The sequence below is a fragment of the Aythya marila genome (genome assembly GCF_965140915.1).
Source record: "Aythya marila genome assembly, chromosome: 8".
In the NCBI taxonomy this organism is placed as follows: Eukaryota; Metazoa; Chordata; class Aves; order Anseriformes; family Anatidae; genus Aythya; species Aythya marila.
Genome location: NC_139049.1, coordinates 27,098,379 through 27,113,327, shown reverse-complemented (window position 1 = coordinate 27,113,327; position 14,949 = coordinate 27,098,379). Strand labels below are relative to the sequence as shown.

Sequence of the window (14,949 nt, the reverse complement as noted above, 5' to 3'; positions counted from 1 at the left end):
TAATTGATGGGAAGTCCTTCTGGATGGATGGAGCTCTACTGCGATGTACCTCCTTGTGCTGTCAGCACCAGGCTGATTTGTGTCAGCTTGTGGTGTTTAATGCACAGAGGTATGCGACCAGAAGTAGGAGCAGATCAGCAGCCTTTAAATACAGCAGGTTATTGGAGTGTTCCTTCACAGCCCCCTGGTGCCCCCATTTGTGCTTTGGGGCAGGGGCTGTCCCATTGCTGGCTGCTCTGCGTGAATGCTTAGGATGACTTTGAATGTTTAGCTAGTAGACAGAGGTAAAACATACCACATTAATGCCTGGAAAACAGGAAGCTATTCTGGGCAAGCATTGCCGTGTGCTGGCTCTGCTCTTACCTGCTCTTAGGCACCTGCTGCCAGCTGCAGTGTGGATCAGGAGCTGAAGGGACCCTTGGTCTCACCTGCTGCAACCAGACTTGTGATGAGGGGACAGACAGACGTGTGTGTGTGTTAAATCTACAAATTAAGCCAGTCACCAGCTACGAAATGCAGCATATCAGATGTATTTTGTATACAAGGGTTACTAAATGCTGTGTATTTGCTGTTGGACACTTATTGTTTGGCCAAATACATCTGTGCTGTTGTTGCTTTACAGATTTCCCTACAGTCTGGCTGAGAGCAGCGGGATTCCTGTTCAGTTTGTGACTGCAGAGGTGTGCGCTTGGAAGAGATGGACCTTGGGAGGTAAATTACCAGTCTTAATTAACAATTTGAACATAATGGATACATCTAAATTTAATTTCTCTTACAAACCAAATGGTTTCCCTGGGCTAATTTTCTCCCCCTTCAGTTCCTCTAGTCTCCTCCTTGCCTCTGCAATTCCTTTGACACGCACACATCCACCAGATGGTACTAGGCTACAAGCAGCCCTGCCGGGGAGGCCGGGAGCGGCTGCTGAATCGCTCGGCCAGGTGTCATCAGAGCGATGTGTTCAGGAGCCTGCTAACGTTGCTTTCTGTGAGTGGCAGGCAGGCCAAGTCAGCTTGTCTGAAATCAAATGAAATTCCAAGATGGATTGGTACCAAATCCCTGCTGGGAGCGATGCTCTGCCCGCTTCCACCTGGTTGGTACTGGAGAGCTCCACTGCTATCCTGGAGCAACTTATAATTTAAAATATTTCAGAAAACAGAAGGAGGCCGGGAACTAGAGTAGCTTTACAAACCTTTATTTTGACACACTTACAGCAGAGCAAACTCCCCTAACACATTACAAACAATCCATTTGCTTTGAGCACTTACCGTAACCCACCCCACGAGCCCAGCCACCCCGGCCTCCTTCCTCCCACCCCACAGCCGCTCCGACAACCTGCCGCAACCCCCCTCCGGCTGCCGCCCCGCTCCGCTCCCCGCTCCCCTCCCCGCAGCCTCCCGGTGCCAGCCCCGCCGGTGCCCTTTGGGCCGCGGTTACCGCGGGGGGAAGCTCAGAACCCCGCGCCCCCTGCGGGCGGTGGCGCGCAAACCAGGGCGCGCCGGCGCGGCAGCGCGCGCGGAGGGGGCGTGGCGAGGGGCGTGGCCTCATTGGCGGCGGCGCGGGGCGGGGCGCAGAGCGGCGCGCCGGCTGCGCGCAACCCGCACACGGCGCGCTGCCACCGAGGGAGCGGGCAGCATGTGCCGGCCTGCGCTCGCCCGGCTGCTGCTGCTGCAGCTGCTGCTGCTCAAGCTGCACCTCGGCAAAGGTGGGGTCGGCGCGGCCCCCGGGGGAGCGCACGGCTCGGCTGGGCTCCCCCAGGGGATGGGGGAGAGAGGGTCGGGGGCGCAGCTCCGGTAGCGCCGCTTGTGGGGGTTGCGGAGGAGGGAGCGGGGGCCGTGCACGCTCGTTCGCGGGGAATGCAACGCGGCCGCTGCTGACGGGAGCTGCCACCTTTAATCCCTCTCTGAAGGGATTTGTGGCTCGGCAAAGCAGCGCTGCGCCTGCAAAGCAGATTTGCCCCGTCCCCCCGCCCTCAACTTCATCAGGTCGGTTCCCTTTCCGGGGAGCGCCCGCCACCCCCCATCCCCGTGTGCCCGGCCGTTTCGCCCCGGTAACGGGCGCGTGGCGGTCCCAGCATCGGTGCGCTTTTTAATTTTTCTTTGTCTTTCGCGTTCGGGATTCAACCATTCCCCTGTCATCCCGTGCCTCTAAATCGACGCGGGGGAGCTCGGGAACGGCCCCTTCCATCCGCGCACAAAGCGGCTCCGCCGTGCTCCCGCTGCTCGCCCCGAGCCGCTCAGCCCTGGCGAGCCCGGTCCCGGCTCCGGCCCCCGCCGGTCCCCGGGGCCCTGCCCGGTGTCGGAGCGGCCCCGGGATGCTCCCGGTGTCGGAGCTCTCCCCGCTGACCCAGGCGCGGCCCCGTGTCTCGCAGGCGGCGTCAAGGAGTGCGAGGAGGACCAGTTCCAGTGCCGGAACGAGCGCTGCATCCCCGCCATCTGGAAATGCGACGAGGACGACGACTGCTCGGATAACAGCGACGAGGCGGATTGCCGTGAGTGCCGGGGGGGCCCGGAAGGGCGCCGCTCCCAGCGCCTCTTTTTTATGAATGAATGAATGAAGTCGCGCCGGCCCCGGCTCCGGCGCTGATTGGCTGCCGGCAGCAGCAGATCCGTGACGCGGCCCCGCCGTGGCGCGCCCGGCCGGGCCCCCTCCTGCAGCGCCCCTCGCTGCCCGCCCCGGGGGGCTCGGCCCCCGCCGCCAGCAGCAGCCCTGCCTGGGGCATGGCACGGGAGCTGGGGGGTGGGCGACCCCCCTGGGACCGCTACTGGTCCTCCCGGGAAAGCCGCTTTCCTGCAAGGTGCGGGGCTGCTGCGTGGTTTGGGGTTTTATAGGTATTTGTGGCCGTGGTGAGGGGAAGGGGGGCAGCAAGCAGGCTGCTTGGCTCCGCGGCCACACAGCGCTGCCTGGTTCCTCGGTAATGTGAGGGAAGAAGGAGCAAGGAGATCTGTACTTCCTGGCCTGGACAGGTGGCAGTCTTGCTTTCCCCTGTGGTGTCACCCTGGTGTGTGTGCGTGGCACTCAGCAAACTCTGCGTGCTTTGCAGGGTTGTGCCGTTACTACCGCTGCTTAAATACGTTACTACCGTATTTTGCTTAATTAGAGCTTCTGACAGCCTAGGACAATGTGTGTCAACCCTGTAGTGTGAGAAGCATCTGTGAAAAGTTATGCACCCTAAGTCTTAAAACTCCAGTTTAAAGATAATTCTCTTTAAGTTGCAAATATTACAACAGGCACTGCTTATCTCTCAAATTATCTTTGTAGGGTAGTAGACATGAAACAACTGTCAGGTTGTAATTCACTGAACTCTTGAAAGTTAGTGGACCACAGGAACATATCAAGAAAAGAAAGAGTCACTAGTTATGTGTTCTCCAGTGTGTGACTGTCCTGTTAGCAGCTTCACTGGTACACCTGTCTCGCAGTGAATTCTGAATAAATTAGTTCATGGAGAGCAGGAATTCCCAAGCTCTTGCTCATATGAGACTTGAAGTTGTAACAGTAAGTCAGTGAGTATAACATTTATATCTGGTGCTTTTGTATTCACAGGACTTGACAGGCTTTACACATGCATACGTTTATGATATGAGTGATTCAGCAGCGTTATTTAGTACAGATATAAACATGATTGATGTGGGAATTTTATTACTGCATCTCAGACTTGGAATTTTTAAGATTGCAAGAGGCTCGGGGAGGCCACGGCTGACTGGGAACTAGCTTGGACTTGTGTGTAGTTGTACCTGAGAATAGTTTCTCAGAAGTGTATGAGTTTCCAGAGAGAGACAGTAACTGTGGGACTGCCAGCAGCCTCAGAGCAGGCTGACCCTGGTCTTCTTGAAGCCTTCTGGTTAAAAGCCGCTCTGGGTACTGTTATACAGAGGCCTGGTGAGCTGTGCTTTGGGAGCTGCTGTTTCAGATGTTGGGATGATGGCTGGGGGAGCATCTCGAGGAACAGATTCTGCACCCTGCGCTCCACATTCAGTGCCACTTAAGGTTTGTGGCCTGAGCTTCTTGCCTAGCATGAGTGAGTCAGTTGGAACCTGTACCCGGGCTGTTGTTTCTTTGTGATCTTCTTCTTTTTCATTGTCATCTTCTTTTTAATCGTGTCAGAAGACAGAGTGTAAAACAGTCCCATTGAACATCTGCTCTACGTGAATTGGGCTGTGTCAGGATGGTTAGGTCAATGATTGCATCTATCTGGTTTTGCTTCAGAGGGTGTTTACTGTTCTTTTGAGGGTGGTAAAAATAAAGTGGCTAGATTGTAGTAGAATGGTGGCTTTTTAATGTTAGGAAAGGGAAATTTTGGATGCAGAGACATCAGGAAGTGTTCTTTGCTTTAATCTGAATTTGGCATTTGTTAGTAGTGATTGAGGAACATACTGCAGAAATTACTCGTGGACTGTTCATTTAGTTTGTATACATAGAGAGAGACTTTGCAGTTGCAATTGTTCAGACTGGTTAAAGAAGTATTTTTACAAGCATTTTTCTCACTTTGTTTCAGAAACGTTCTTTCATTAAAAACGTATAGCAGTTCTCAGCATATGTAATGTTTAGAGTTATACTCGCTGTATGAAAGAATATGTGCCACGTGGTTTTGTTGCTAGATGCCACCTCTGTCGTTGCTATTCATTTAGAAACTATTTTATGGACATACGCTCGGGATGAAATTGTCCTGGAAAACTCAGCATGCTGGAGCGGTGACAGAGCGAAATGAAAACGCAGGTAGCCTGCTGGTGCCAAGTACCGATGTGGTGCGTGATAACCCCTGTAATTACTTGCTGATGCGTTTTCTGGAGCTGATAACATTTGTTATCAACGTGTCCATGTATTTGTAGCTCACTGCTGTTCGTGTACATCCTTGCCCTCTGAACAGACAGGATGGTCTTCATGTGCGTTAACAACCAGTTTGTGAAACATGCTTGTCCTTGTATGTAGACAGTCTGTATATGCTGGAAGAGTTTGTAACTGAAAATACCTTAAACAGTTCTGGAAGGAGATAAAAAAAAAATTGTATTTTGTTCATGGGCAAACGGGGTTGGCAGCCTTGCAGCACTGTGTGTGCTCCCTGCTGCAAGCTGTCCTCACGTAGGCTGCCGTTGTTGTTTTGGTGGTGTTATTTTTAATCCTTGAGAACTTTGTTGTTATAATATTGGCTTTTTTTTAAAGGAGACTTAGACTAGAAGGAGAATATGTTGGCAATCATTCTGTATCATCGCCTGGGAATGTGCTTTCCGTTCAGTAGCTCTTTTCTGCCGTGGTTGGTCGTTCGAGTTACCTACCTAGGCCCGTGCGGGCCTGAGCACAGCCAGCTCGGGAACTGACGTGTGATCAATGCTCGCTGTAACTCTTACGCAGAGCAGCTCACTGCTTTGTGCGGTGTGTTAAGTTTATCCAAGGTTGCTCAACAGCCTTCTTCTTATGGGGCCAAATTCTTTACTGGTATGTAGCAGTTGACTTTCAAGGTTTTAACTTGTGGGAAATGACTAATACAGTACGACTTTTTTTTTTTTTCTTCGTTTAAAAATAAAATAAAATTCCTTGATTTTTAACTGCTGTTGCTAATGAAGGAAGAAGCTACAAGCTCTCTGACCACATGGTTCACTGGTGAGAGCAGGCACTAGAAACTAAGTGAATGTCAGAAACAGGATTTGGACCATCATCCCTTGGTCAGCCTGGTAAGGTGCACATTCCATTGCAGACTGGATTGTGTATCACTTTAAATGATCTTTACGATTTCAGCATGCTTCAAGAGGCAGCTTTTCTCTACAGTCGAAATTTTGTGCCTTCTTTCTTTTGGAAGGAATCTTTTGGTTTTCTTCATTTGAGCAAGTATCAGGTGTGCACATGCTTCGTATTTCATACTGAATATTTCAGTGTTACCCCATCAAATTAAGTCCTTTTAGTAGTGCTGGTGATTTAAAGCAGTCAAAGGGCCACCGTAACAAACAGATGATTCTTGCAGTATGGAAATAAATTGCTGGGAATTTAGAGAAGAGCAGGAAAATAAGGATTACAGAAAGTGCCGTGCCTGTTAGGGAAGGGCAAAAGAAAGACCAAATAGATGCAGTTAGCAAGTATGAATATAGCTGCTGCCTCACAGGAAGTATAAGGAAACAATTTCTGGTAGCAAAGAAAGCCGTCAGGGAGAAAGGAGACAGAGTTCATTTGTCTGGAAGTGTTAACAAGAAGGAGGAGATACTAATTTGTGTATGTTGCAGAAATACATAAAGCTCTTCCTCTATTTAAACGTTTCACTGTTGATAAGCCTTCGGTATGGCAAAGAATATAGCCGCAAAAAGCAAGTAGTAGCTTAACCAGTTCCCTAAAAACGAAACAAGCTGTGAGGCCACTTCAGCTTTGTAGTAATCTGCCTGCAGGGGGACACATCCAAATGCAGAATTACTTACTATATGTCTCTCAAAGCTCCATTTTCCTTCTTTGTATTGGGATACTTTCTCTGTTGTTGCTTTCTGCTACTGCTGTTCACAGGGATGTTTTATACTGGGCAGGACTGAGGCTGCCAAAGGTATGAGACAGTCCAAAGGGAGTCACTGATTTCAAGGCTGTTCTTACATGCCTGGAATTGAGGGCAAACACTTTGGAGCGTCAGCAAACTTCCCCCTACCTCAGCCCGTGCCCTGCCTTGGGGCCCCACAGAATGTGACTGCAGAGCTGAGTCCTTCTTGCCTCGCTCTCCAGAGGAGGAAAGGCTCCTGCTCTCTGGCTGGCTTTGTGTGCAGGGAGTGTGCAGTTTGACTCCTGCTGCCTATGCGGAAGCCCAGGAGGCATCGTGGTATTATTTTTCTTGCTTTTCAGCTCAAATTTCATTAAAGCTGGAATTTGGGAATAAAAATATATTAAAAGCCTATTTGCGAACTGAAATCTGGATCCCATGAAGAGTTAAATACATCCTGAGTGTAACGGTGTGCCACGCTCGCAGGTGTTGGCATGGGACAAGGTAAGACAGCAGGTAGTCCCAATTGCCACAAACATTCTGTGATTTTTTTGATCTCCATTGTCTATTGCTCCAATTTTTCTTCAAGTTCAGCGTTGAGACATTATTCTCTATTCTGAGTAATTGCAGTATGTTACTCCAGAGATGTGTGTCTCTCTTTTATATTTATATATATGTATATATATATATATCATACATCAGCATGTGGAGAATTTTAGGTTGCCTTGACATATGCACGATCATATGCTCTTGATCATGTAGGTGACAGATAACTGGGTTGGTGGCCAGCTTGCGTGCTCATCCCAAAACGGGGAGCACTGGGAAGAGTGATGCAGAGAGGCAGGACACGTTTGCTTGCGTGTCTTCCTGTGGCTCGGCTGCCCTGGTTTGTACTGTGTGGGTGTGTGAGCTGGTGTTTGAACTAGTTTATTGATTTCTTGTGTAATGTGGTGAGTATTGTCACTCATTTATCTTCTTTTCTTCATTATATTCTCGTTGTCTATTCTGAGAAACCCAACCTGCTTATTTTTTTTGTTTCTGTGTTCCTTCCTCTTTTCATCCTTTATGTAGAAAATCAAGCATTAAGTCCAAGTGTGAAACAAGTGTGTCCTTCTGCTTTTCCTTACCTCCTGGCACGTATGCTTGGGGAGTGTTACTAACTCTAGGTGCAGCTTCTTTCCCGGCCATGGTGCTTCTCCATCACTCCCACTCAAGGTCTGGGAAAGAAATGGAGATAGGACTGGAAGAGGGAACTGGGGGCATTATGGTTACAGAGGGAAGAGAAATTGATTTTATGGACTGCTGCTGTGCTATGCCAAGAAAGCACATGAATAGCTCTAGCTACTGTTACGGGAAGAGCCGGGATCTGAAAAGCTTTCCTGAGGTCAAGGAGAATGAGAAGATTGAAAATAATGATTAAGTTCAAGAAGGAAATGATGAAAGTGCAGTCAGAACTGACAGTGACTTGGTTTGTTTATCAAAGAGCTCAGAGCTCTCATTTCAGAGGATATAAAAATATTCTACATTTTGAACCAGGGTAGGCAAGCTTCACCCAGAGCGTTTTAATGTATAAAAAGATGAAACAAAAGTCAATGTAGACCAGCTCTCTTTGTCTGTGGTGTTACAGACCCAGGATTAGCACGCGTCTGAGATGTGATTTCTTATTGATTGCTGTTGGAATGGAAGCTGCTTGGGATAATTTCATATTCAGCAGAGGATGTTTAGAGATGAATTGAAGTGAACAAATGCCAATGATGAGTCTGGAGGAACCAAGTGGAACATGTTGGTGAACACGTTAGTCTGACACACCTGGACTCAGATTGGCAGGACTAGAGAGGATGTTTCTTGACTCCATTGTCTCTGTAAAGGGACGTTAAATGCTTGAGGCTTGAAGTTTAAGGCTTGACAACGTCTGACAGCTATTGATCTGCTCATCTGTTTCTAATAGAGCAGACACCCAGCTTTTGCTGCAGCTAGCTTTTTTAATGGCACCAACTTTTTTAATTCACTGGCAGATTTGCCGTGTATTCGGTGTGCCACTGAGACTACAAATGTGCTCTTGAAGATGTGTTCGTAGTGGACTCGATTTGGCATGAGATCGTCCTCATCCTTGCACTGTTCACATCCAACATCTCTGATGGCCTTTTTTCCTCTCCCCAGGCTTTCCCTGCTAATTCCCAAAACGTTGCCAGCACATGTTACTGCTGAGTTCTGCCTTCCCGTGCCATCGCATGCCTTACAAATGCCGTAAGATGTCAGTTTTCCTTTCTTTGCTTTGCCCAGGAAAACAAATCAGTGAGCCGAGTTTGAGTGACGGGGATGAAGATTTGTGTTGCTGCTTGTTTCCCTGCGCGGTGGCATGTCCTTGGTAGGAAAGCAGGCTGCCTGTTCCAGCGCGCTCTGCTGTGAGTGCAGACAGCTGGTTCTAGCCAAAGGGAAGCCTCTGCTGTTTTACAGCACTTGTGCAGGAAATGTTAAAAATGGCGAGTGTGATTTTTCTAACTCCGTTTCCTGATAAAATTACGAGTATTTAGCTAGCCACAAGGGAAATAGAGGGGGTAAAAGGCCCTGTGAAATAATTAATGCAGATTTTCTGCTGTGTGAAGAATTCCATCTGAAATTCAAGAGATAACAAACTGATTAGATTTTAAAAGTTATAATAATGCTGCGAGCTAGCTGAAAAATAAACCTAAGCCCATCCAAACTGAAATGTTATCAAGAACCAGGTTTCCAACCCAGAGAAGCTGGAAGACTTTAAAAGGGGGATTAGAGCTCCAGCTCTGATCTCTCTGTGTCATGCCCTAATAATGCCCCGACGGCACACAGTTCTGCTTCTGGCAGGGACGTGACTTTTCCCTGGGAGCTAAGCCTGAGCTGGCAGCCCTGTGCCCTCCTCATGATGAGGTGAGTGGATGGTGTTGGGGCTGTCCTGCCGACAGGAGCTGGCGTTGGGGTTCCTCAGGGTCCTACAAGAAGCTGACAGCAGAGCCAAGAGTGACCATGAGGTCTCCTCCCTACCAGTGCAGTGCTAAATGCACCCAACTGCATTGCTCACTGTGGGGGTACCTGTCAAACTGGGGGAGTATTCCAACTTTCCCTCCAGGCTTCCTGCCTTTTTCGGGCTAAGCTGAGGCCTGGCAGGCAGGGTACCCTTACAGGCAGTGCCGAGCAGAGTTAGGAAGCAGGAGATAACGGGATTTACAATTGCCTTACAGTAAGGCAAGTAGCCTTTGGGCTGTAGCCATGGGAAGTGAACTTTGCTGCCAGATTTTTTTCTTAGAGAAGACGCTCTGTCTCTGATCTATCGGTAATATTTTTGCATTATTAGTATCTTTTAAATGCTTGAGAGCATGTGTGGCACTGCACCAGGACCAGAGCAGCCGGGGCTCAGTTTCCATGGCAGCAGGAGCACAGTCCTGTACTTGCAGAACCAGAAGGGCTCTTTTTGGCAACTGCTGTCTGTGCTCTGATTACTTTTTCTTTGCAAAGATAGATATCTAATTTAAAATCTGATTCATTAGTGCTGCAGAACCTTGTCCGTCCTGGGTGAGAATTTTGCCTACTGTAAGTTCCTTTTTCTTTTCTGGGCTTCTAGCTTGGTTTCTGTAGCTTCTGTGGATGGAATTTCTTTTACTTACCAAACATTGAAGGGGGGAGGGAAGAGGGTGCATTTAAATCCACTGAAAAGATGGAAATCTGTTTATTTTCATTAAATTTGGATACGTTATGTTGTTTTAGATGCTTGTCTGTTTCCAAATAGCCCAGCACAGTTTCATCAATTTAAGAAAGTGATTGTTGTGTACAACTGACAGTAATCTCTAAACTCTACTTTTTCCCTTATTTGAGTAACTGCTCCAATTCCAGGTTTTAAACTTGTTTTGTATTTTAGCTGGCCTTGTTTCATACTTCTTCACGCTTCCTTCCTAGAGACACAAAAGGTGTTACAGTGTGCATGGAGGTGATATTTTACTTGATTTCAGAGGGTGAATGAAAAGTTTCTTTCAATCCCAAGTCTGCGTTCAGCGGTGCGTTACGCAGTGCAGGCTTTCTGTCTATCTTTGCTTTGCCATCTTTGTCTGTGTTTAAAGTTAATGAAATTAATTTCTTTGGCTTTTCAGGCTTTTTCTATTTTAGCTGATCTAGATGAATAAGATTTCCAGGTGTTTTGCATGGGTCTCCTAACACAGCAGCTGCATGGTTTGCTGATTTAGCAGTGAACGTATACCAGTAAGCCTTGCTGGATTTGCTGGACCTGTTCTGCCCAGACCTGATGCTACTTAGCATGATCCAGGGAGTAGTTAAAGAGCATAAAAATCAGAATTAGCAGGAGTAGTGAATATGCTTGTGCTGAGTAGAAAAACAGGTGGCAGGTGATGTCTGTTTCAGATGTAAACTTGCAACTGTTCCCGTAGTCTTCTCCTGGATCACGATGGCAGCTACGCAGCTACTTGCTGAGAGAGAGGAATGCCCCAGTTTCTTTGATAACTAATGTCTTTGCTGACTGATATAGGCCAAGAATTATACCTCCTTTCTCTGTAACTACGTGCTTCATATTAGCGTAGTGGCGTTATGCTCATTACACATTTGTCATCTGATGGCTGGTTAGCAATGGAGCTTTCTCTAAATCTTCATACAAGTGGACTAAGCATTATCTTATGGAAGCGAAAAGTGGTGCTTAAAGTTATCCTTTGCCCAAGGCTGTGGAGTGATTCAGCAACTCATTGTGAACACCAGTGACTCATGAAGAATGTTCCCAATTTCTTGTTTTCTGGTCCATTATCACATTGTTTTGCACAGATAATCGTGTTCCTTGGATTAAAGGACTGTTCAAAGGCTTAGCCTTTGCTTTTGTTGTGTGCAGTTTGTCAAATATTCAGAAAAACCTCAATGTAGGTAACTCACTTTCAAAATTTTAGTGGCGAGTCAAATGCAAGAAATGCTTCGGAGGGACTGCTGCCTGTATTTCCTATCAAAGACACACAGCAAACATGAGCATCTGAGAATGAACATGGTACTTGCTTTGGTTTTAAAAGTAGACTTCTTTCTTCTCGTACGTTCTAACGTATCCTAAAGAGTAACAGAGCACAGCCTGTATACAGGTGGGCAGCAGTGCAGCCACTTCTTGAGCTGGTCAGAAGCCCTGATTTTGAGACTGCTCATGGCAGGTTTTTTATTGCTCAGAATGTTTTCTGTTTCATGTGGGGACGCTGCCTCTCCTGGCCTCCTTTACCTCTGTGCCCACACGTTGCTGCTACCTAACCACTAGCAATTGCAGTAATTTATCACTGCTGCACCCTTGCCTTAATGAGTTCTTTGTAACATATCCTTGGCTGGCAAGAACCAGGATGAATAGGGAAGTTTAATTCACTATTAAGTATTTTATTGCTGCCTATCTTTTCCTTTTTCCTTTCCTGTGTAAAACAATGATAGCATTTGCCTTGAATCGATCTGAAGTTTGCACAATGAAACTTGTTTCTGCTAGTGTGGTAAGTATGGCTGGACTCGTACCAGTGACAGCATTTACATAAGCTGGGTGCTACTAGGTGGTCCCTTTGGGCTTGTTCTATTCTTTAGGAGTGACTTATATGAGAAGAGTTCTGTGCTGGATGATCACTAGTTTCAAAGGGAAGCTGTGCAGCAGTCTCTGCCAGCATCACATTGGCGTACTGAACTTACATGCCTAACTTCAAGGAATTGCCCTTTGCTGGCTGATTTCAGTTCCCTTTTATAAGAGAGCTCTTCAACAGAGGATTTTCTACAATTTAAAAAAAATATGGTAAGTGTATTTGCCCAAGGGGACAGTGCATGTTGGTTCCTGAAATTAAATAAGGTTTGAGGAACTGTGTTGTCAGGTGCTGAAAAGAATCACATCTGTCCAGTTTGCTACCGGAGGGACTGATGCTGGCATGGCACTGCAAAGAGTGGGAGTATGGAGTGGGGGAGAAATCCTGGGGCCTGTGATATAAATCCAGGTACTCTTTTCTAGAGGGTGTTGATAAACAATAGTTAATTTTTCTTCGTGGCTGTAGATGAGCATGTGCCTGAATGCTGTGGAGCCTCTCCCAGGCTTGCAGTCAACCTCTCATTGCTCTGCTGGAGTCCTTTTCCTTCAAGTCCTGCCGTGTGAGTTTAGCCATTAATTCTCATGGCCCTGCTTCCCAGAGTGCATCCTCAGCAGCAATGCACAGAGCCTTTACCAACACCTTCTCTCGCTCAGGCAGCGAAGGAAACTGCAGAGCTTGGCTGAGAGCAGCAGGCATTTCTTCACATTTGATTATGCACAAAATTATGTGAACGCTGGCAGCCTGATTTTGTGCAAATAGTTGTAGAAAGGATTAATGGCTCCTGTGCAAATGCTGCTCACCCTGCCTGGATGCATTTAGTTTTTTTTTTTATACATTATTTTTAAACTTTGAGAAAAAAAGTGAGGTTGAGGCAGTACCGTTTAGGGTGACATTGCTGGAGACAGGAGTCGATGGGGAGCTTCACACGTTTACTGCTGACTCCAATTGAGTCGAGGGCAGCTGGACACCAAATCATTGGGCATACTGTGAAGTGCCTTGGCAAATGATAACCTGGAGGATGTGTGTTCACGGAACAAAAGACATTACCTGTCACTGAGCTGTTCTGATCTTCCAGCTTTCAAGGTCAGGACTGAGATATTCAGCACCACGGGAAGTGCAGCATTCCTGCAGCAAGAGTCAGGTTTGTGCTGGGCTATCTGGAGCCCTCTGTTTATAGGGCCAGTGCCCTGGCAGCTTCACATGTGCATGCTTAGCACACTAAGGAGTGTTTAAAAAAAACCTGAAACTGAAATACCATTTTTAAAGGCAGTTTTTTCCTTCCTTCTCTCTGCAAGCTGGATAGCTGTCAAAGGGATGTCCATAATAATAAGGTTTGGACAGTGATTTTTGTTGCTCGCAGAGGTTCCTTTTCTATACCTCGTTGTGCTGGCTTCATTACCATATCACAGGGTTAATTTTAGGGCATAAAAAAGATACTTATCTGGCAGTGAAAACCACAGAGTGGGGAGGAAGGCAGCTGAGTACAGGACCTAATATGTGCCTTTTACTTCCTACCAGATTTTTTTTCTTTCTGTGGAGTGCGACTTTGATTGTGGCATTAGAAGCATATTCAAGGACTGGTTTAGGGCAGAATCTGCTGTATTGTTTCTGAGTAGTGTTTTCTCCCCGCTACTTATTTCTGATGAAGCGTGGGATTAGGTTTCTTAAGGGAAAGAACAGGCCTGATGAGACCTAGAACAAGAAACTGAAATTCCCAAAAGCTTTTCTTTATAAAAAAAAAAAAAAAAAAGCCTGTTTTTGTGACTGTGGTATACATGAGAGCTCATGTCATCTCTGCTTGAACTGTCTGGGGGTGAATTTCCTATGGAAGAGGCTTTTGGTGCATCAGCTTGACCTTTACCATAGGAAAAGGGCACCTGTAAATGTCATTTTTGTATGGTAACCAGCTGGGGACTATCTGTTAGCGTGTTGTTTTTTACTCTGCTCTTATAAGAGCAGAGATTTTTACAGCAGTTTGACCTATAAGGGTTTTGCAAGTTTCGCTGTCTGACATTGGACAAATTCCCACTGATACAGGGAAAGGAGAAAAGATTCATACTTCTTACCTCTGAGAGAGGGGGAGAGACAGAGAGAGGTTTGTTTCTCATTGAGTAGGACTTGGAAGGTCCAGGATCTCATCTCATTCTGAAGTGTTAGCAATCAAAATACTCAAGCAGAAGTACCTTGGGATTTGGCGAAGATACTTGCTGTATGTTCTGCTCTAATTAATTGTGCCATTTGGTGGGGTTTTCTTACTGCTTTAGTCTACAGACGGTACCGTTCCCTGATACCAAGACTTGAAAAAGAAAACATTTTGTCTGCGGGATGGCTCAGCCTGGTCTTGCCTCTGCAGAAGTCTAAAGAAATGCCGCTCTGTTAGTTCACATCGCTGGCTAACGCCTCGGCCCTGTGGCTTCATAGCACAGGCCTGACCTCCTGCCAGCGGAGCTCTGTGGGGGTTGGCATCTAGCTGCAAAATCTGCTGCTGCGGGCCCAGAAGGGCTGAAAGGAGGCAGCTTCGTGTGGCTCTGCTGAGAGAAGAGTCCCACGAAGTGGTGTGCAGGCTGTGCTCCTATCACCCCGTCAGTTGAGTACCCCAGGCAAAGCTCCTTGTACTTCCTGCCAGTCTTGAATCCTGGCCTGGCTATGGATGGGAAGACCCCAATATTACTGCTTTAATCCACTTGCTTATGGAAACACTTGAAGTTCATGTTCTGCTTTAGATGTTGCACAATATTTTCAACTGACACATGCACACAAAGCCCAAAAAAAAACCCCAAGAAACCCAGCCCTGAGCCATTTGGAGAGGCTGCTTCTCCTGCTAAGCTGCAGGCTATCAAATTGCACCACAGATCTCTTGGTGAGTTCAGAACAAGTTTATTGTCTCCGTGTGGGTATTTAGTGAGTCATTGTAAACTTCTACAGCGTTGTCACATCAGT

General features: G+C 47.1%; 1 protein-coding gene across 2 annotated transcripts in view; it reads left to right on the top strand.

Moving 5' to 3' along the window:
* The first annotated feature begins 1,590 nt into the window (after positions 1-1,590).
* LRP8 (LDL receptor related protein 8) overlaps positions 1,591-14,949 on the top strand; it is a 166,236-nt gene continuing 152,877 nt past the window's right edge. The window contains exons 1-2 of one of the 2 annotated variants that reach the window (XM_082766474.1): positions 1,591-1,702; positions 2,369-2,488. In XM_082766474.1, the coding sequence (XP_082622600.1) occupies positions 1,633-1,702; positions 2,369-2,488 (190 nt within the window). In that variant the 5' untranslated portion in view covers positions 1,591-1,632. The remainder of the gene's footprint in view (positions 1,703-2,368; positions 2,489-14,949) is intronic. The other variant, XM_082766473.1, reaches the window with a different exon arrangement.